At 44.4% G+C, this 20,776-nt stretch overlaps 1 protein-coding gene across 1 annotated transcript; it reads right to left on the bottom strand.

Moving 5' to 3' along the window:
* Window positions 1-705: 705 nt before the first annotated feature.
* Window positions 706-14,704, bottom strand: AREG (amphiregulin). Its single transcript, XM_063116668.1, has 6 exons — window positions 14,656-14,704; window positions 12,393-12,584; window positions 7,026-7,212; window positions 5,943-6,125; window positions 2,582-2,681; window positions 706-1,956 (listed from the first exon to the last, which is right to left on the bottom strand). The coding sequence occupies exons 1-5, from the start codon at window positions 14,702-14,704 to the stop codon at window positions 2,594-2,596; spliced, it is 699 nt and encodes a 232-aa protein (XP_062972738.1). The 3' UTR covers window positions 706-1,956; window positions 2,582-2,593.
* Between the last annotated feature and the right edge of the window lie 6,072 nt (window positions 14,705-20,776).

Genomic DNA, 20,776 nt, shown 5'->3' with positions numbered 1-20,776 from the left:
GTGAACATATTAAATACAAGAACACATTATTTACAATAATAGAAAACCTTTGTAGTTACATATTTATACCAAAGTAGCATAAGAACAGGGATGTTTTAAGTTCTGCTTTTCTGTCACAAACCATCTGATACACAAGCTGTTGTGTATCACAATCCTATGTATGAAGAAGTGAATCCCATTGTGTTCATTGGAGCTTACAAACAAGCATGCACAGGATTGTAATTTCAGTTAAATAAAATAAATTATTTTTCAGAATTATTTCATCAATAAACGATAAATTCCCTTGTATGCTTGATCCTAGGTAGGTTTTGCCAAACTTGGCCATCTTCTACGCAGCACATTTCCCTGGATGACCTCTACTCATCCCAATGGAAACTGAGAAGGAGTGATTCTCAGTGGATTGGCACAAATATATTTTTTCTTTACTTGAGGTGGGAGTAGGATCAAGAGACCAAAGGAGAAATAGTGAGACAACAGGATGGGCAAAACTGTGCCACTTATGATGGCTTTCTCATAGCAAGTTCTTCAAGACTACTTGAACCACCAAATGCCACTTAGAGTTCATTGACTAACCAACTTATTCCTCTCTGATTTAAGGAGGACTTTAGTGAAAAGTCGTTAGAGGAAGACTATTAAATACAATCATTCCACATCTTCATTTTTTTTAAGGTGTAGGTTCCCCTGGATTTAGAATGCTAACAGAACAAGGCAACAATCACTAGTATTGACACACTGCAGATGAAGATTAGATTAGTTCCAAAAGAGCACAAAATCACCAACAAGCAACTCTTACATTTGTTTTGTGATTGGATGAGTTTTGCCATGACATTCAGGTCTTAAAATCGCTGTACTTTACAGCACACGTGGTTTAACTTACAGTAGCTGCAACCTTGAAATCGCTCCAATTATTCATGCACCTTCAAAGTGAGACATCCAAAGTAAAAAGTAATCTGTAGCAAATAACATTTCTGGTCTGCCACCCTTTGATACAGCAAATGGGAATCCTCAAGATGACAGAGGTGGAGGTGTGGAAGAAGAGAGGCACGCCCTGTGTTGCTTGTCCCAGATGGAGTCACACAGCTCTTTAAGCAGCATGAGAGACTTACTCAAAACCTGCTCTGTTTTTGAGCATCTTTAAATGAGTGTTTTATAAGCACGCTCATTACTGGCCACTCACAGATGTTCGTGGGTCATTCTGACAACACTGTCAGCCTCCTGTGCATCTCCTGCTCCATTTTCTGGTTTTAGCACTAAAAATGAAACCTCAGAAAACCCAACGCTTCTAGGCCGTATTGATATTTGTTGGGTTTTCCTGCCATGTGCAGGCAAAGTTGTGCTATAAAATGCCCACTAGAGGGCGGTGTCCCATTCAATTGTATTGAGGCTGTACTAGCCACATGGTCCCAGCTCTTTTCTTCTTGTAACTTCAGCTTGTTGTAGAAGAGAAAGAGAAGCAGGAAGCAGAGCCACGGTAAAGGAATGTGATTTGTCCCTGTCTGAAGGAGTACTTTGTTTTCTTTTCACCTTCATAGGGTTCCGTGGAATTCAGTATAGAATTTCTCTTTACTATCATGAACATCTCCTAAATTCATATTCTCTCTCAGATTTCTCTGTAAACCCTCAGTCAACAATTCTGATGACACATAACACATGCAAAAGGGAAGTCTGCAAGCCAACGACCTTCTGATAGTCTTCCAGTATTGAACAGTGTGGGCCAGCTTCTCCAGTGGTTATGAAAACTATGGATGTTCTTTCCTGCAAGTGCAGCAGCATGTTCTGTGTTCATTGGCAGCTGCCAAGAGATAAGAGAGAGTGCAAAATCCCTCTTTGCAGCATCTTCCATGTTGGGGGCAGTCAGGGTCTCAGTCTCAACCCATTCCTCTAGGTTCTTGATTTAACCTTTGCAGATGTGCCTCCCTGGAACAGCATGTGCTTCAGCAATAGCTTCTTCACCACCTGCAAGAGGCAAACGCTGTAATGGTTTGGACACTGATCATTTTTTTTAAAAGCATCATGCTGTCAATTAGTAGTTTTCTGGAGAGCTAAAGCAGGAAATATCAGAGCACCCATATATACTAGAGCTAAATTTTCTTTCAGCTGATCATTGGGAAAGGGTGTGGCTCAGTGATCAGCACATAATTTGCACGCTAAAAGGTTCTGGGTTCAATTTGTGGCCATCTCTCAAAGTATCTCAGATAGGAGGCCAAGAAAAGTCCCTGACTGAAATCTGAAAGAACTACTTGTAGTCAGAACAGACAGTTCCTCGGTTGGTTTGACTAAGTATACATTTTCTGCAACCTAAAGTATTGAACTCACAATGGCAGCTATGCATCTGATAGCCTGGCTCTTTTCTGACAGTGTCTGCACTGTTTTTGCAGCAAACTCTTTTCATTACACTTACAGAGCAAATCTATACACGCGTACGCAGAAGTGTGACTTACTCCCAGTCCTAGATAAGGGAGTATAAGATTGCAGCCTTAAATCAAGATCTAGCCCTGGAATGGCCAATAGTGACATTCGCCATCACATTCTGCTAAATACAGAAGGAAGCATATTGTGAAATAGTCTAAGGAACTCCTACCTTCACTTTTCTTTAAACACCATTGTGGGAACTTCCATTTTCTTGTCGGAGCTTTTTCCTTTCCTCTTTTTCATCATATTTAGGAAACTTTTTTCTTATTCTGTGGGAAAAATATATTTTTGACTCCATTATGTGCCATCACAAAAACGGAACTGCTCTCCCCAAAACATGTGCAAAATGGTTGTAAACAACAAACGGTTACTTTAAATTGACCACTAAAAAGATCACCTTAACAATAAATTAAAAGATAGGCACACATCAGCACCAAGGTTTGGGGTGGCAGTGGCTATGGCCTACATTTCTGGACCCAAGGCTTAATCCAATGGGAAATTCTCCTGTACAAGCCCCACTGAAATGAATGGCAGCTGTGAGAAAGTACAGTTCTGCTCTTTTGCAGCTCCTAGTCATTTCAACGGGACTTGCACACGAGAACTCCCTGCTAGATCGTGTCCCGTTTCCATGACAGTACAACCCAGCTAAGATGCTGGACTTGTTGTTTATTCGTTCAGTCGTTTCCGACTCTTCGTGACTTCATGGACCAGCCCACGCCAGAGCTTTCTGTCAGCTGTTGCCACCCCTAGCTCCCCCAAGGTCGTCACCTCCAGAATATCATCCACCCATCTTGCCCTTGGTCGGCCCCTCTTCCTTTTGCCTTCCACTTTCCCTAGCATCAGCCTCTTCTCCAGGGTATCCTGTCTTCTCATTATGTGGCCAAAGTACTTCAGTTTTGCCTTTAATATCATTCCCTCAAGTGAGCAGTCTGGCTTTATTTCCTGGAGTATGGACTGGTTTGATCTTCTTGCAGTCCAAAGCACTCTCAGGCCACAGCTAGACCTAAGGTTTATCCCGGGATCATCCAGGGTTCGCCCCTGCCTGAGCACTGGATCCCCTGTGTGCCACCTAGATGAACTGGTTTGACCCCTGGACGATCCAGGGATAAACCTTAGGTCTAGCTATGGCCTCAGAATTTTCCTCCAACACCACAGTTCAAAAGCATCTATCTTCCTTCGCTCAGCCTTCCTTATGGTCCAGCTCACAGCCATAGGTTACTACGGGGAATACCAGAGCCTTATTCCTGGCACACGGCCAACAAGGTATTTTTGAAAGCTTTTCTGATTTCTATAAAAAGCATGTTGATTCTACACAGAGACACAACTTTTAAAACTTAATTCTTCCGCTTCAGAAGGCCTATGTATTGCCTTCTAAGTGATCTAAAGGAAGATGTATGCCTGTTAAAACTGACTGCTGATTTTTACATTTTGACTGGACTTTAATGGCAGAGATTAAGCAAGCAAGAGGTGAGTTTTAATCATTTTAAATCTGATTTTTTAAAAGATTGAATAAGAATTTTGCTGAAATTGATATTAAGGTTAATGATGGGGTAGGGAAGACTTTAAAATAATAGTAATATCTAGCCTCTATATAGCGCTTTAGAGTGTTTTAAAGTGATTTATGTATTTTTTTTAATGTCAAAGTTGATTTTATTCTGTACCATTTCTTTGTCCACAAATACTCTGAGTATCTTTGTTTTAGGAGTCCCTAGATTTATAAAGCTGGATTGATCCTGAATAGATCGGCTCCAATGAACTTTACAAACATGAGCTATTCCTGTGAGATCTGCAATTAGGTCTTTCCTCATTGCATATTGGGAGACTTACGGGATATGTTCCCAGTAGCATTCCTCAAGTGTTCATATGAAGCAATTATCAGCATCTGCTTGCAACATTCCAGTATCTACTTCATCTGGACTAACTTTAACAGAGTTGTCCAAAAAACTAAATAAAAAAAGGCTGTTAGACTGATGCCCTATTCTGTCGGCTGCTTCTGGGAGCCCAGCCTTTACCAGAAGCAGGCAGCTCTCGGGAAAAGCAGGTGGAGGTGGGGCAGTTGCAGAACCCATCCAGTGACTTGCCTGTCCTGGACCACCATGTGGGTGGGTGGGCGACCGTGCCAGTGGGCAGGCGATTGTGGCAGCAAGGCCACGAGTGCCTGATGTTCCTGGGCTCCAGCAAGCCCCTCCCTCCCAGGCATTGCATGCTGGGAGTTGTAGGCTCTTCCCCCACTAGGTCTGTGCACTAAACGGTGGCTTTGGCATAACATGGCCACCAAAGTTTCAGATATCCAAATCCAAAGCCAAGGCCTAGTACATAGGACCCTTGAAGCAGCACGATAGGATGGCCATGTGTCCCCCCCTTTTTTTTTTTTACAAAGGACAGTCCTCTATTTGAAGGGCTGCCCAGAAATGTCCTCTTATATTAAGGCATCCTCTGTTGATCAGGAGGAGCCTTGAAGCTGCCCACCAACAGCACTTGAACAGCAAACTGAGCAAGGCACACAGGTCACGGTCTTCTACGCTATAATGAAGTGTATTGTATTTCTATTAAAATTATTATTAATTATTTCTATTTAAATTATAGTAATTAATTTGAAATGTATACACATATATGTTAGCACAAGCAATTTAATGCAAATATGTACCCTCTTTAGTCCTCTTTTTTTAATGCATGTCCTCCTTTAGCATTTAACAAATGGCCACCCTACTATAAATAAAATGCATGGGAACCTTTAGGTGCTTGAGGTTTAATTTACTTGCAGTGGAGAGGGCCTGGCCCAATATATTCAGCCTACTAGCTGCACAGAGTCCTCAAGACACAGGTGTGGCCAATACCAGCTTTTACTAGCGCCTAGGCAGTTATGGAGTCCAGTGTCTGGCCATTTGTTTCAGCTCATTCGTTCTTGGATTCCAAAGTTTAAGCTACACTTGACTTTTAGAAGAATATAGCAGCAACTCCATTTTATAAATATGTACACATAAACATACACATATACAAATAATTAAAACCAGAGAGATTTAAGCATTTGTGTTCTTTGTTGGAGAACATTCTGCCAGTTTCATCATCACATATAATGCATTTTTCACACACCAAATACATTATTTCAAGCTCATTTTGCCCCATGCAAGTGAACTTCATCCCACTTTGACAAGTGATCACTTAGACCACCAACTCAGATTGCATTTGTGATCAACTGATTTGTCATACTTCATATGGGATGTAAGAGAACAAACGCATTGTACAAATCCCCCCCCCCCAATTCAGTAATGTGCTCAAACAATGCTAGAGTTTGATAGAGTCTAGAAGGGTTTCAAAGGTGCACCTCTTCACTGAAGCAAAGCCTTCACTAGCAAAATTGGCCTAACAAATTATTCCATATAGTTCAAGTTATTCAACTTCACCATCATGCTTCATTCAGTCATTTTAATACATGTGTATCACATACATTTATAGGTCATTCTGCCACTGTTTCACTATGCTGGCAGAGTTTCCTCAACTAAATGAAGAAATGAAATTGCGTTACTTACTGCACTATGATAATGATTACAATGACGACGAAACTGAAGAATGAGAGTACAACCGCCACCACCACATTTACTGTGGTTGAGTACACCATGAGTACTGTTGTTGACTGATTTGCTGAATCGTTGTTCCTGTGTGTCTTCAAGAACTGTTCAGCACAACGTTCACCAAAGTAATTTTGATGGCATCTGAAAATTAACCATGCAAATCATTAACTACACAGTATTTGTGCACTCACTGCAATTCTACAGAAACACAAGTCACTCAGACGGTAGGACTGAGGAACTACGATACTCACTGTAAGATGCTGGTGGTTGACATACTTTGTTAAGTCCCACTGCACTACGGTAAGGATTGTCAGCAGTACAGTAAGTTGCAATTAGTTTGAATGGTATGTTTGGGGAAGGCACACCTCATTCCATCTTTAAACTTAGGATCACATTATGAGTGCAGGAGCCCATTATGCAGCTCATGAATTCTACAATCGTTTAGATTTACATAAAAGGATTTTCAAGTGACACAATGAATTAAGTAGAATACTAACGTATTGAAAAGAAGTACTTCAGTATACTTTATGTGCCCTTGCCTTTATTAAACCTGTCTCACTACTGGCACATAGCTCTTTCTGGGTCTAGGGGTCTTTGACGTAACAGTTTCTCCCTGAGTAAAAATCACAGCAATTCAACCAATGGCTTTAGATGGCATGGGAGACTCATCTCATGATCTCAGTAGGTTGAAGCCAAAGACCTGGCAGGACTCATCTCCAGGTTTCTGTGATATCATAGCAGCTCAGCCACAGCCTAAGCAGGGCTTGTGCACTGATGGAAGACACATGTGCCCAGCTGCTATAGATAGGTATTTTGGTTAGTCTTGGCTGATTGGGACAGTATTACATTACTGGAACTGAGAATATTGCTGGTGCTACTGCTGTTCAGTGATGGTTTTTACCCAGGCCCAGTATAGATTAAAGGGGATTAATACAGAACATGAGTTGCCCCCAAGATATAAAGAACTGCATATAGTACTGCCTTTTAAAATACCTACACAGATCCCAGATCAACACTCAAGAGTTCCATAGGTTAACTTACGTGCATGTGGGTATGTCGAGATCTTCGATATATTTGCATTCACCATGAACACAGAAGTTTCTAAACTTTCCTTCACATGGAGCTTTCTTCTTTTTATTTTTCTTCTCCTTATTGCCCCTTCTTTTGTGTTTGTTAGGGTTCTTTTTTCCATTCTCCGATCTTGCTGGTTTCTTAAATTGTAATTCACCTGGAAAGAGGAAGTATTTATTTGAATTACTTACAGTAGTAACCTGCCGTTCCTCAAATTAGCCTCACATCAATCCCAAACCACTGAAATGAGTTCCCATCGGGGGTCCACCAGGCCCCATCATTGTTGGTGTGTAGGCATAACCTGAAACCCCATTATTTTACTCTGGCCTTCCCCTGATTATGTTTTATCAGACTGTTGTAGCTGCTGATAAGTTTTGTCTTTATGCTGGTGTTGGTTGTTTTTTAAGAATATTTGCTGCTGTGGTTTTCACTGCTTTTATTATTGTATCTGTTTTTATTATGTGAGTATTATTATTGTGCTGTTTTTATTTTTTTACTACATTATTGGTTTTTTATTATGTGAGTTTTATTGTTATATGCAACTTTGGGAGGGGTCCTGCCCTGAAAGGTGGCTAAGGAAGAGTTTAAATAATAAACAAACAAACAAACAAACAGACAAACAGTTCTCTGTGATGTGTGAACCCAGAACTCTGGGTTATTGAGAGAGAAACAAACGAGTTATAACTCAAGAACAAATCATATGTTATTAATCTAGATTGTTTCTCCAGCAACAACCCAGGGTTCTGGATTTGGATATAATGGGGAACAATTCTGGGTTGAGCGTCCCTGGGTTGTTCAGTGTCATCAGGAATGGGCGAGTGGTTGCGAGGCAGCACGCTCACTCACTCACTCCTGAACAATCCATGGTTAACACCGTGGAATGTTTCACTGTGTAAACCAGGTCATCCTATTAAGGTAACAATGTGGTGTGATTCAGAGTGTCATCAAACGAGCGTTTTATTGCACACTCGTACTGGGGACTCATGGATTTTCGCAGGTTCTGTTCACAATATCGTCCACTTCCTATGCATCTCCCATGACAAAAAAGACCCCGGTAAGTCTGATTTTTTTTTAGAGATGGAACTTGCTGCTATCTCCTGCTGTGTGCAGGAGAAGCGTCATGATAAGCCCACTGAATGGGCCACATGGTCGTTGTTTACTTCCTCTTCCTTTTCCGTGAGAAAGTATTGTGCGACAGAAGTGGGGGCGGAGAAGCGACAGTAGGGAACCATGATTTCCCCCAATCTGGCGAAGCTCACTGTATCACATTAGAGCCATTTTAGAAAGTTAGCGTGCAAGCTATTTTAATATGTTTCAAGTTTGATTCCCATTTTTAAATGCAATAAAATCAAAGCTAGTAATAACTGTTGTTGACTAATTTATCATAAACATTATTGCACAGCATCAAAGGCAAATAAAGTAATGTTGACTAATTATGTTTAGTGAGTCTAATGAAGTGAGGTAATATGGTTAACCCTAATAGTATTTGCCTTTCAGAGGGGTTTAATAGGACAGAGCAGGCAATTGTGGAATTTTATAGAGGATTTAAAAATCCTAGTTTAAAAGTGCATATTTATGGAATTAAACTGTATTGCACAAAATAACTTGTTCCATTTCTAGTCACCATTAAGAAAAAAATGAGACATTCTCAAATATTTTCCCCAAACACGACACATGCAGAGAGGTCACACTCAACTCAGTTTCAGAATCTAATCCTGACTTTTCTAGCTTCCTGGGGAACAGAAACCAAAACAAAATGCCGTTTTATTTTATTTTTTTAGGCCATGATCTTAAAGACTTGACGGCTACTTCACACTGACCATGCTTGCATGCAAAGCTAAGCCAGAATTCTGGAGAATCTGGCTTATTGTTTACCAGCTGTTTGATTGTGCATGTAGCCCAATCAGAGCATGTATCCATGCTCTGATAACCTCTCGTTTGGATTACTGCAATGCATTATACGTGGGGCTGCCTTTGAAAACGGTCCAGAAACTTCAACTGGTACAAAACAGGGCAGCCCATTTACTATCAGCGACTGGCCGGCGAGACCACATCACGCCAGTCCTTTTCCAGCTTCATTGGCTGCCAGTCCAGGTCCGGGCCCGATTCAAAGTGCTGGTATTAACATTTAAAGCCCTAAATGGCTTGGGGCCAGGCTATCTGAAGGAACGCCTCCTCCCGTATGTACCTCAGAAGTCCTTCTCTGCAAGCCCCTGCCAAAGAAAGTGAGGCAGGTGGCTACCAGGAGGAGGGCCTTCTCTGCTGTGGCACCCCGGCTGTGGAATGAGCTCCCTAAGGAGGTTCGCCTGGCACCTACATTATATGCCTTTAGACGCCAGGTGAAGACCTTTTTATTCTCCCAGCATTTTAACAGTCTATAAATAAATTTTAACTTGGTGTTTTAAATTTGTAATTTTGCATTGCTGCTGTTTTTATCTGGTTGAGCTTTTATATTGTATTTTATATTATGGTTTTATACTGTTGTTTTATACTTTGAATGGTTTTAATTTTTGTGAACCGCCCAGAGAGCTCCGGCTATTGGGCAGTATAGAAATGTAATTAATAATAATAAATAAATAAATAAATAAATAAATAATAGCCCATTCACTCACATTTGGTTCCTCCCACTCAATGGAAAACAAAACCTTACAGTGTTGTCCAAACAGGTATTCATGGCTTAATACTCCCAAACAAGCTAGGAACTGTAAACTCAGAACACTCAGGTTTGCAACTCTGGCTTGCAAGGGGCACAATAAACCAGGATCCCCACTTCAGATGGCACAGTAAGCGTTCCTTTTCTGGTTAGTCACTTCTGGTGGTGGTAAAAACAAGGCAGGAGTGAAATGGCTGCACATATCCGCATGCAGTTTGTGAATTGTAAGCCCAGCCTCTATGGAGTTCTAGTGTGTTGTTGCATGTAAACATGGCTACTATATATAGCCTGTTTATTTATTACATTTTATCCCTTCCTTCTTTCAAGGAGCTTAAGGTGATGTACATTGTTTTCTCCCAGTTTTATCTTCACAACAATCCTGTGAGGTAGGTCAGACTGAGGCATAGAATGAACGGCCTAAGATTTGGGGGGATTCCACACGTCGTACTGAGGCCGCTTCTTCCGCTCTCCACCCCGCCTTCTTCCGCCGAGCTCTCCGTCCCGGCCGGTAAGGAGGTAGGTGGGCAGCGGCGGTGGCGGCAAGGACGCCTCTTCCTCGTCTCTTCGCCAGGCAAGTTACACGATCGCTTTGGGGTCGCACTGGGGCCGCATGGAAGCGGCCTCAGTACGATGTGTGGAATCCCCCAAGGTTTTAGGTGTAACTCTAAATTGTATTGTATGAATGGGATACATGACCACGAAACCACATGCTTCACATAAGCACACTCAAGCCTTCATCCCACGTACCCTTTTATTGTGGTTCTCCCTCGAATTATCCTACTTCGTTTAAATTGTGCTTATATACCGTATGAAAACTTGCAAACTTACACCTCTCTTGTAGCGCATTGCCGTTACCCCCGCTGAGGTTCACTCACACAGTGTTGTTTTCACTGTGGCCTTGCCCATTGATCTCCTTTGTACCTCCCCCTACAGTTTATTGGTTGTTGTAAGTTGTAATGCTGTGGGGGGGGGGGAACCTCCCTCCCCCCTTCCATGATGTATGGGCATTGTTCTATACGTGTTTACTCAGAAGTAAGACTCTCTCTGTTCAATGGGCTTTCCTCAAAGGTAAGCCAGCATGTGACGTTAGCAGTTGAAATCAATGGGATTTACTTTAGAGTAAGGGAACCAGCACACCTGTAGTTCATGAACTTGAAGATGCAAGCAAGCACACACACACACCCCACCACTTCGCCCTGCTCGCTTTCTTTCCCACTTCTCCAAGAGAAGGAGCCATGATTGGTTTTAACACCACTTGCTTGGTCAGCTGAGGGAGGGAGGAAGCCTCCGGACAGGGTTAGGGGATTTACTTTACTCAAAAGTAAATCCCATTGATTTCAACTGCTAACATAACCTGCTGCCCCTTGGACTCTGCTTAGGAAAAGGGGCAGAAAGAGGGAAAATCTTTCCAGCCTCCCCTTCTCTCCATTTCTCTCCCCTCCAGGCACAGACCAAGGCAGGATCTACACTACTCCTTTAAAGCGCTTTATAACAGTTTTGACAACTGCTGGGGCCCAGGACACACTGCATATACAGTTTTCAAAAGTGCTTTAAAGCGCTTTAAAGCAGTAGGGTAGATCCGCAACAGGTCACGTTAGCAGTTGAAATCAATGGGATTTACTTTTACGTAAAGTAAATCCCCTAACCCTGCCTGGAGGCTCCCTCCCTTCATGGCTCCTCCATAGGAAAAGCTCCCAGAAGCGGAAAGAAGGGAAATTAACTAATTGATTAAGTGGTTACGAACGGGTTCTTCACTAGAAAGCACAGGCAGACCTACCTTAAGGCATACCTACCCTACAAATGCATTGATTCTATGCCACTAACATCAAAGATTTCCCCCAAAGAATTCTGGTAATTGTAGCTTTGTGAGAGAGCCAAGCATTGTCTGTTAGAGATCTTTAGAACCCACCCCCTCACAGAACTAGAGTTCCCAGGGCTCCCTGAAGGAAAGAGAATGAGAGGGCCAGCCCTACCATTAGGCAGATGCTTGGGAGAGGCAGTGAGGTATGGGAGGGCAGAGCTTTGTGTATGATGAATTTTGCTGCCCTGCCTTTCCTAAGCAAGCCTGCTGCCCTCAGGTACAGTAGAGGACACTGTCCCATCGCCAGTGCTGAAGTAAGATTCAACTGCCAGTCAAGATGATTTTCAGACAAGGAATGTACAAAATTCTTATCCTTCACCTCAGACAGCAAAATGTCTTAGGCTGGGCTTAAACCAGCTTACAGCTGCACTGCAGTTATGTCCTCAGCTGTACTTCTTAAATGCCAACATTAAATCTTTTGCAACAACACTGAAAATACAGGCCAAATCTAGACTTTTGAAACGATGGCTGCTTCTGCTAGTTTGAAGATCACAGTGCCACGCAAGTAACTATTAACGTTTAGATTCCTGTCAGACAGCAAATATATTTCCATTGATTTATTCAGTGAAAACAATCAAAAAAGAGATATAGGATTTCCAAACTGCACAAAGACTCAGAGAGCTTCAGACTCAATCTAACACCTCACGCTCACTCACAGGCCGTTTAACCCAACTGATTTTCTTGGCTATTATGCAGAATTGATAGAGGTGCAAGTCAAAAGTGTACACAGGGTCAATTAAGAGATAATTAGAGATAATGGAGATAAAAGCAGTTGCTCATCTCAAAGGACTCTTTGAAGATAAAGGCCCCCACTTGAACATACCTCTACCTGGATCACCCACAAGGAACTGCGGTGCCATCACCTCCTTCACATCTTTCTCCCCGGCCTCTTCATAATCAACTCCTGATGAAAATATCTCAATTGCAGCAGGTGCATCCAGAGTCCTCAAGACAGGCATGCTTCTTTGCTCATGTTCCGTCACATTTAGCCCTGATCCAACGGCATGCTGGCACACTATAGATGAGAAATGAAACGAGTCAGGATGTCATTCTTATTAGTCAGCCAAAACTAGCAGATAGGTGTTTACCTAAAATTACATTAGGCAGTTATTGCATATGTAGCAGTGAGTCACTCAAGAAGCAGCTCCCAGCTTTTCTAATGTGAATACATTTACACTGTCCCAGTATTTTTAAAATGTCTCCCACATTCTGGGTTATTGTGTTCCATCAGCCAGAATTCTAGCAAGTGTGCAGTTTAAGAAAAATGGATTCCACACACCATGGGCTGATTGAGATTTTAATTATAAGCACACTTACTTGGGGATAAATCCTACTTCAAACAAAACAACTTCTGATAGTGTATAGTTAAGACTGGTGGTAAAACACAACCTTGATTGCCAAAGCATTTCCCCATCGCTGCACATGTTGGACACAATTCAGCATTACTGCCCTCTGATAAATATTCCAACCAATCATACTAAGACAAAGAAGCCATCCCTGAATATAGGACCAAGTCTACTGTTTATAATCAGCCACATCTTATTATTATTATTATTATTATTGTTGTTGTTGTTGTTGTTGTATTATTTATTGCATTTATATCCCGCTTTTTTTCCTCCAAGGAACCTAAGGCAGCATACATAATCATCCTCCTCTCCATTTTTATCCTCACAACAACAACCCTGTGAGGTAGGCTGGGCTGAGAGTCTGTGACTGGCCCAAAGTCACCCAATGGGTTTCCATGGCCGACTGGAGACTAGAACCCAGATCTCCCAGCTCCCAGTCCAACACTTTAGCCACTACGCCACACCAGTTCTTATACTGGGAACAATGGGTTTTGGATCAAATTGCATGGCATACGCAAATATTACTGGAGGAGTTTCCAGTCTGATCCGATGTTAGTAACTCTTTTTCTTCGGCCCTAAAGTCTGAAGAAGTAGCACATGAATTAACAATGAGAGTGAGAGTGTACACTTCTCTTGAGGGTAAATGATAGTATAGTGATCATGGCTGAAAGCCTGTGAACACTTACCTCAAAGTAAGCCTCACTGAGCACAGTGGAACGAAATAAACAGGCTAGAAAGACTGCAAGCCACAACATTATTTAATTCTAAACTCGCCTAAGTCATAAGTTCAGTACATGGCTGGAGGGCAAGGCAGTGCTCTCTCACTACCCCTGCCCCATCTACAATAACACAATACTGTTCCACCTTGCAGAGTTATTGTAAAAGTTAAATAGATACTATGAAGCGCCCTGAACAAAGTGTTATCATTCTGAGAGTGATCAGGATGCAGAGGACAGCACCTGACTCAGGCTCCAGAGTGCTGGGTTCGAATCCCTGCCCCATTTAGTCAGCCATGAGGACCACTGGATGGGTGACAGTGGGCCAGTCAGCCACTCTGCCTTACAGGGTTGTTGTAGAGCGAGAAGAAGGAAGGAGCGTGTATGGAGGAGGGGGCGTGTTTCTTGGAAGAATGTCATAGGGTAAAGCAATTGGCAAAACAGATACAGCACAAGGAGGTTTTGACAGTGAGCGTCACAAAACTCTGGGCAGTGATGCGACAATGAAGAGTATGGGGCTTGCGAAAAGCCGGGGTGGGGGGAGAGCGAGCGCTCTTCTCGCTTCCTCCTCTTCGGCCGTAGCTAGACCTGAGGTTTATCCCTGGATTGTCCAGGGGTCAGACCTGTTCATCTAGGTGACACACAGGGGATCCGGCGCTCAGGCAGGGGCGAACCCTGGATGATCCCAGGATGAACCTTCGGTCTCTCTGTGGCCAGAGCCTTTCAGGTGCCTCCAAATGCAAAATCCTGGGGTGGTTTCCGTCCACAGGGGATCTACACTACTGCTTTAAAGCGTTTTATAACAGTTTTGACAACTGTTGGGGCCCCGGACACACTCCATGTACAGTTGTCAAAACTGTTATAAAGTGCTTTAAAGCGCTTTAAAAGCAGTAGCGTAGCCATCGCGTAGCAGCCGTGAGAAGCGCTCCCTTCTCAAGCCCAGAAGCGCCTCTCCCTAAAGCGCCCTGCCCGCCCCGTCGCCGGCCTCTCTCTCTCTCTTTCTCTTTCTCTCTCTCTCTCTCACCTGAGCTCCCGAGCAGCAGCGGGAGGACGAGGGCGAGCGTGGCACGCATTGAGGGCCGGGGGTCGCCGTCGGGGGCGGGCGTCCGGGCGAGCGGCAGAAGGGCGCGCCTCAGCGGGGATGCTTCCGCGGCTGGGGAGTGCGGAGCCCAGCACGACGAGCGCGCTCCATCCCGGCCGAGAGAGAGAGATATATATGCGGTGGCGTCGCCGCCGCCGCTGGGAGGGAGGGAGGGAGGGAGGCCGGCCGGCCGCTCGCTCGCTCCGACGCGGCTCGACGTCAGCCGGGTGGGGAAGGGAACAGGTGCGCCGCCGCGGGACGGAGACGCCACCCAGGGCGCATGTGGCGCAAAGAGCGAGCCGGGCGCGGAGGCGGGGAGGCACGAGGCGGCCGGGGGAGGATTCAGCCACGGCGGCGCACTCGGAGCTGCTTTGCCCTGCGCTCCCGCCGCCGCCGCCGCCGCCGCGCCTCCAGGAGGCCCGGCTCGATGCGAGCCAGGCGGGTCCGCCGAGGCCTGCCCAGGAGCGACCCCGGGGGTCGCCCGCCACGCGCTCAGGCAGGAAGGCCGCGACGCTCGCCCGCGTTTGGCCCCCGCGACTGGGGTGCAGAGGTAGAGCGCACCAGAGCAGGCAAGGGTCGAGCCGAAGCCCAGGAATCTGCCCAGCAGCCCCCCCCCCCGGGGGTCTGCAGCTGTCAGCGGCCCAGCCTGGGCTTCCGCACCTCCAGGGAAGAGAAGCCCCCCCCCACCTGCAGAAGCAGGCTCTGCCACCGTCAAAATGCCCGCACCACTAGGAAGGCAAAGTTCCAAGCCAATGTTCTAGTCCTGGCCTCTGGAGCGATGGAGAGCAAGGCTGCGCCTCCGTGGTAGCCTTTCAGGCATTTGAAGGCATTTGCCTTAATCTTCTCTTTTCCAGACTAAACAGACTTAATGAGCGTTGTGGGGGGGGGGGGGGTTGTCCTGCAAGGAAGGCCAGAAGGGGCGGACGAGGTCATGTGAGGGACCTGAGCAAAATGCTCGTCGGATGGAGCTCTCAGTCCTCATAGGCCTTGGTTTCCAGACCCTCTGATCCTCCTCTGGACCCACTCCAGTTTGTCAGTGCCCATCTTAAAAGGTGGTGCCTGGCCAGGACAAAGTAGAATGGAATTATTCATTTTTGAGACTACGCTTGTCTTAATGCAACTTTTTTAAAGCAGCTGTATCATATTCCTGGCTTGTAATCAATTAAAACACCTAGATCATTTTCACATGAACTGCTGCCAAGCAAAAGTCTTTCTCATCCTATATTTGTAGGGTTTGGAGTGGGGGTTGTACTTAAATGCAGGACTTCATTATTGTTGAATTTCATTTTGTTGGTTTTGGTCCAGTATTTGAACCTGACAAGGGCCTTAGCTAGATCTAAGGTTTACCCCGGGATCGTCCCGGGGTCATCCCGGTTCATGTAAATGACACACAGGATATCCCGGAAGCAGGCAGGGACGACCCTGGGACAATCCCGGGATAAACCTTAGGTCTAGCTAAGGCCAAGGTCATTTTGAATCTTGATCCAGGTGTTAGCCATCTCTCAAAGCTTTGTGCCATCTCCTCTACACCCTCATCCAAGTCCTATACAAAAGTGTTCAATAGCACACGGGTGGAGAGAATGCTGTAGCACTCCATTTGAGACCTCCCTTCAGGTTCATAGAGTTGGAAGTGGTCTATAAGGCCATCAAGTCCAACCCAAGTCCAATTTGCTGTCAGTGGCCATTTGGGGGAGGGCAAGGGGGGCACTAAAAAGGATGGGGGCACATTTGGCCTGCATGTTGCTTTCCCCTGCTATAGTCCATTTACTATGCACCTCAGCCACTCACAAGACATTTTATATGAAAAAGTATAGGGTAGCAGCTGAGCGCCAGACTGGATGTGAGGCAGGGTAGCTGTGAATAGGATCCTCTAGTTTTAAAAAGTATTTATAGCAATGGGGCCCATGGTTTGGATCAACACCATGGTGCTGGAGGAGGGGGATTAACTTTTTCACCTCACATTTTCCTGCCCATGATCAGATTTGCACTGGTGTTTGATGCACTTTGTCAGTTCTTATGTTATACATTTTGCATCATGGATTGATTTCTGTTACTGAAGTTGGTGGCAAAACACTGGTTGACATGAATACATCAAAACTGAAACCAAGGCCTTAGCTAGACCTAAGGTTTATCCCAGGATTGTCCCGGGGTCATCCCTGTTCATGTAAATGACACACAGGGGATCCCAGGAGCAGGCAGGGATGACCCTGAGACAATCCCCGGGATAAACCTTAGGCCTAGCTAAGGCCCCAATGTAGGTAAAATTTACTCCAGTTATACAATTGAGCTCCAGATCAAATTCAAGAGGAGCCAGCGGTGAAAACCTAGGCATTAATTTGAATTTCTATTTGTCCCATATTTGCTGGATGGAGCATACAACTGGCTGTTCTAGGACAACCTCAGGTCTGCCCTTAGCCTATATTAGGCCAATATATTCAGGCCAATGCATCCTGCAGAAGAGAACCAGTTGCTACTTGTTCAATTTGTCTCCAAAAAGAACTGAGCCAAAAGGTTGAGATTGTGGGATGGGAGTTGAAACAGCTGAATTTTGAGAAGTAAAACTCACTGCTACCAGCAGAGCACTTTGATGTGGCCTCCACCTGGTAGCCATTTGCAAAATGGCTCCCCCCCTTTCATGTCCTGCAAATGGGACTGTGAAATGGGGTAGGGGTGGAGATTTCAGCCAGCCCTAGAATGAAGCTATATCTGTTTTGTGATCATGTATATTTTGAATTTGGGAAGCAGCATAACAACCTTCCGAATTAGGAACTCGTAAGATGCTTTTATTTATAGGACTTTGTAGCATGCTACTTTTAAATCTAGAGCATCTTCATACCCAAATAAAATTCTACACTAGCCCTTGTCACTTGGCTAGATCCTGGTCAGACAGCTAGGATGATAAGTCTCGGAACAGAAATCGTGTTCTCCGTAGGATGTTCATCTGTATCACTAGAATACAAGCAAACCAAGGTACATTTTTGATATTCAGTCTTCCATGTCATTTTAAATTTGAATACATTTTACTTATTCAGGCTGCAGTCCAATACAAACTTACTGGGGAATAAGTCCCATTGAACTCAGTGGGGCATACTTCTGAGTAAGTGCAATTTACAGAACCACACTGTTAGTAAATCAGAAGAAATATAAATCTTAAGTGGTTCTAGGGCAGGTGTGGGCAACTTGTGGCCCTCCAGATGTTTGGGCCTACAACTTCTATCACCCCTCATCATTGGCTAAGACTAATGGGAATTGTTGGCCAAAACTTTTGGACGTCCATAAGTTGTCCACCCAGGGCCGGTGCTACCATAGATGCCACTCAGGCGGCCGCCTAGAGCGCCAAGCTAAGAGGGGCGCCGGGCACAACGCAGCACTCACACGCTTTGGTTGTGAGCCGGCCCGGCCCAAGGATTCAGCTGGGCCTGGTTGGGTGAGATGGCGCCCCGCGCCCACCCAGCCGAAGCAAAACCAGGAATGCTGGGGTGGGGCGGCTCCACGTTCGGACTTCCGGAACGCGCCCGGAAGAGAGAGAGAGAGAGAATGTATGGGTGAATGAGGTGCATGGGGTCTTTGAGTGAATGCATATGTTCACGTGTGTGTTTGTTTGGAGTGAGTGATGCTGAGTGTGTGTGTGCGTGTGTGTGTGTGTGTGTGAGTTGGGGGGGGATGATTTGGAGGTGATATTCCTATTAAATAATGCATTTTAGACCCATAGACGTTCCTTTCCAATTTGTTTGTTATAATTGGCATGACGTATTTCTTGCACTTTAAAATAAATTTAGCAGTTTCAAGTTTTGTGCTTCTTATTTTTTCCAGGAAACAACTGTTCTTAAAAATCAAAGTTGGCATTTTTGGGGTGTGTGTGTGAATGTAGCTCACCTTGCCTAGGGCACAAAATAGTCTGGCACCGGCACTGTGTCCACCTCTGCTGTAGGGTCAGTTAGACCAGGGAACCATACATTGTCTGTAATTGGCTTTTGAGTAGCAATTGTAATGTGCATGATTTTAGACTTCAAGTTCAAGTTATACCTCAAGGTGGCTCCAAATCATTCTATCACATATTAGCTCTAAAAGGGCTATGCTTGGGCCAGTAACATAAAGCATCACATCTTTCGTCTTCATGTTTACTTTATGTTTGGAATCTCCAACGTACAGTGCTTTGATGTTGGAATGATTTCTAAGAGCTATTGTCAAAGACATGATCACTAAAGTAAACAGAAGGGATGACGGGGCACCCCTGCCTCATTCCCCTTCAGAAATAGAACAATGGAGATTGCTGATTATTAACCATCACTATACAGCATACAACAACTTGCTCCTGGGGGAAAATGGCCCAAAGCCCATGTTTAGTAATACCACCATTCCACATAGTCAAAATGTTTTCTGAGCAACACATTATGTCGGCCTTATATTTATTTATTTATTTATTTATTGCACTTATATACCTCTCCCATAGCCAGGGCTCTCTGGGCGGTTTACAGAAATTCTAAAATTAAGATAAAAACGAGTATACAAAATTTAAAATTCTAAAACACAGAACATGCACACATAAAGCATTAAAAACCATTAAAAAACTAAATATGTGGGTGATTAAGATGTGCCGCCATATGCCTGGGCAAAGAGGAAAGTCTTAACCTGGTGCCGGAAAGATAGCAGCGTTGGTGCCAGGCGAGCCTCATCAGGGAGATCATTCCATAGTCTGGGGGCCACCACCGAAAAGGCCCTGTCCCTCGTTGCCACACTCCGAGCCTCTCTCGGAGTAGGCACCCGGAGGAGGACCTTAGATGTTGAACGTAGTGACCGGGTATATTCATGTCGGGAGAGGCGTTCCGTCAGGTATTGTGATCCCAAGCCGTGTAAGGCTTGAGAGATCAAATGGTGGGCTGATGTAACCAGTCTGCTCTGGCTGGATAAAGTTGCCACTAATGGCATTTAATCCCTGTGTTAACAATATGAATCTTTAAATCTTTGTTGATTGGAAAGATTGGGCTTTGGAATGTGGGATCTTTGCCAGCTGTGGAGATCACTACAGTTTTACTCTCTTCCATAATTTTATTAAACAGTGAAAATTCTAGAGATAAGAGAGTGCTTGAATTTTTAAAATAAAATTTGCCCATGAAGTCATCCAACCTAAACCTTTTGCCTGACTTAAGTTTCTTAGTGGACAATTTGGTTCCAGGACCTGTGAGTGGGTTTCCTAACACCTTGAAGCAAGCTGTACTCACTCCTTTCTGCAGGCCCCAGCACCGCTCTCACCCAGCTGCTAAGCAACAGCTGGAGGAACAACTGTCAGTGGTCAGCTCAGCTGGCCAGAGATGCATTTGGGCTGGGGAGAGAGCAGGGAGGGACAGACAGACAGGTAATCATAGAATCATTGAATAGCAGAGTTGGAAGGGGCCTACAAGGCCATCGAGTCCAAGCCCCTGCTCAATGCAGGAATCCACCCTAAAGCATCCCTGACAGATGGTTGTCCAGCTGTCTCTTGAAGGCCTCTAGTGTGGGAGAGCCCACAACCTCTCTAGGTATCTGAATAGAAGATTTCCAATATAAATCAAATTCATCAGAGAAAATGGATGAAAGGGGTCTGTTAGATTCCTGAACAGAGACCAAGCTGAGAAAGTGTATGAAAGAAGAGCCCTGGTAGTGCCTACATGAGAGAGATCTTGCAGAGTGGGGTCAGGAAGCCTGCAGAGGCAAGATCCTGAAAGCCAGAGTGTCCAATCCAGGGAGGGCCACAGGACAGAAACAAATCTGGAAAGGATAATTTCAACGGGGACGTGTAAAATTCAGGGGCACTGCTATGTATTAGGGCTAGGAGAATATTGGAGTGCTTACATAAAGTTAAAACAATAAAGACCAACAAATTGATCCTGGCTTAAGCTTATTTGTGCTATAGAATAAATTTGTTAGTCTTTAAGGTGCCACAAAATTCTTCGTAGTTTTTGCTTCAATAGAATACGACAGCTATTCTCTGAAAACGCATGAAAAGCTGGCACTGTTCCTGTTATTTCATTACTTTGTTACATATTCTACATAGGTTTTTAATTTGGCATAAATCAATATTTAA

This window comes from Elgaria multicarinata, chromosome 1 (assembly GCF_023053635.1).
Source record: "Elgaria multicarinata webbii isolate HBS135686 ecotype San Diego chromosome 1, rElgMul1.1.pri, whole genome shotgun sequence".
NCBI lineage: Eukaryota > Metazoa > Chordata > Lepidosauria > Squamata > Anguidae > Elgaria > Elgaria multicarinata.
Note: the sequence above shows the minus strand (reverse complement) of the source record. Positions and strands in the feature narration are given on the sequence as shown.

Bases quoted from the DNA above. Each gene is read 5' to 3' on its own strand.
- AREG (XM_063116668.1), bottom strand. From the start codon at position 14,704: ATGCGTGCCACGCTCGCCCTCGTCCTCCCGCTGCTGCTCGGGAGCTCA. The intron at 12,585-14,655 runs GTGAGAGAGAGA...TCTCATCTATAG, and splicing joins GCTGCTGCTCGGGAGCTCAG to TGTGCCAGCATGCCGTTGGA. The intron at 7,213-12,392 runs GTATGTTCAAGT...TCCTCTTTCCAG, and splicing joins TGTGGGTGATCCAGGTAGAG to GTGAATTACAATTTAAGAAA.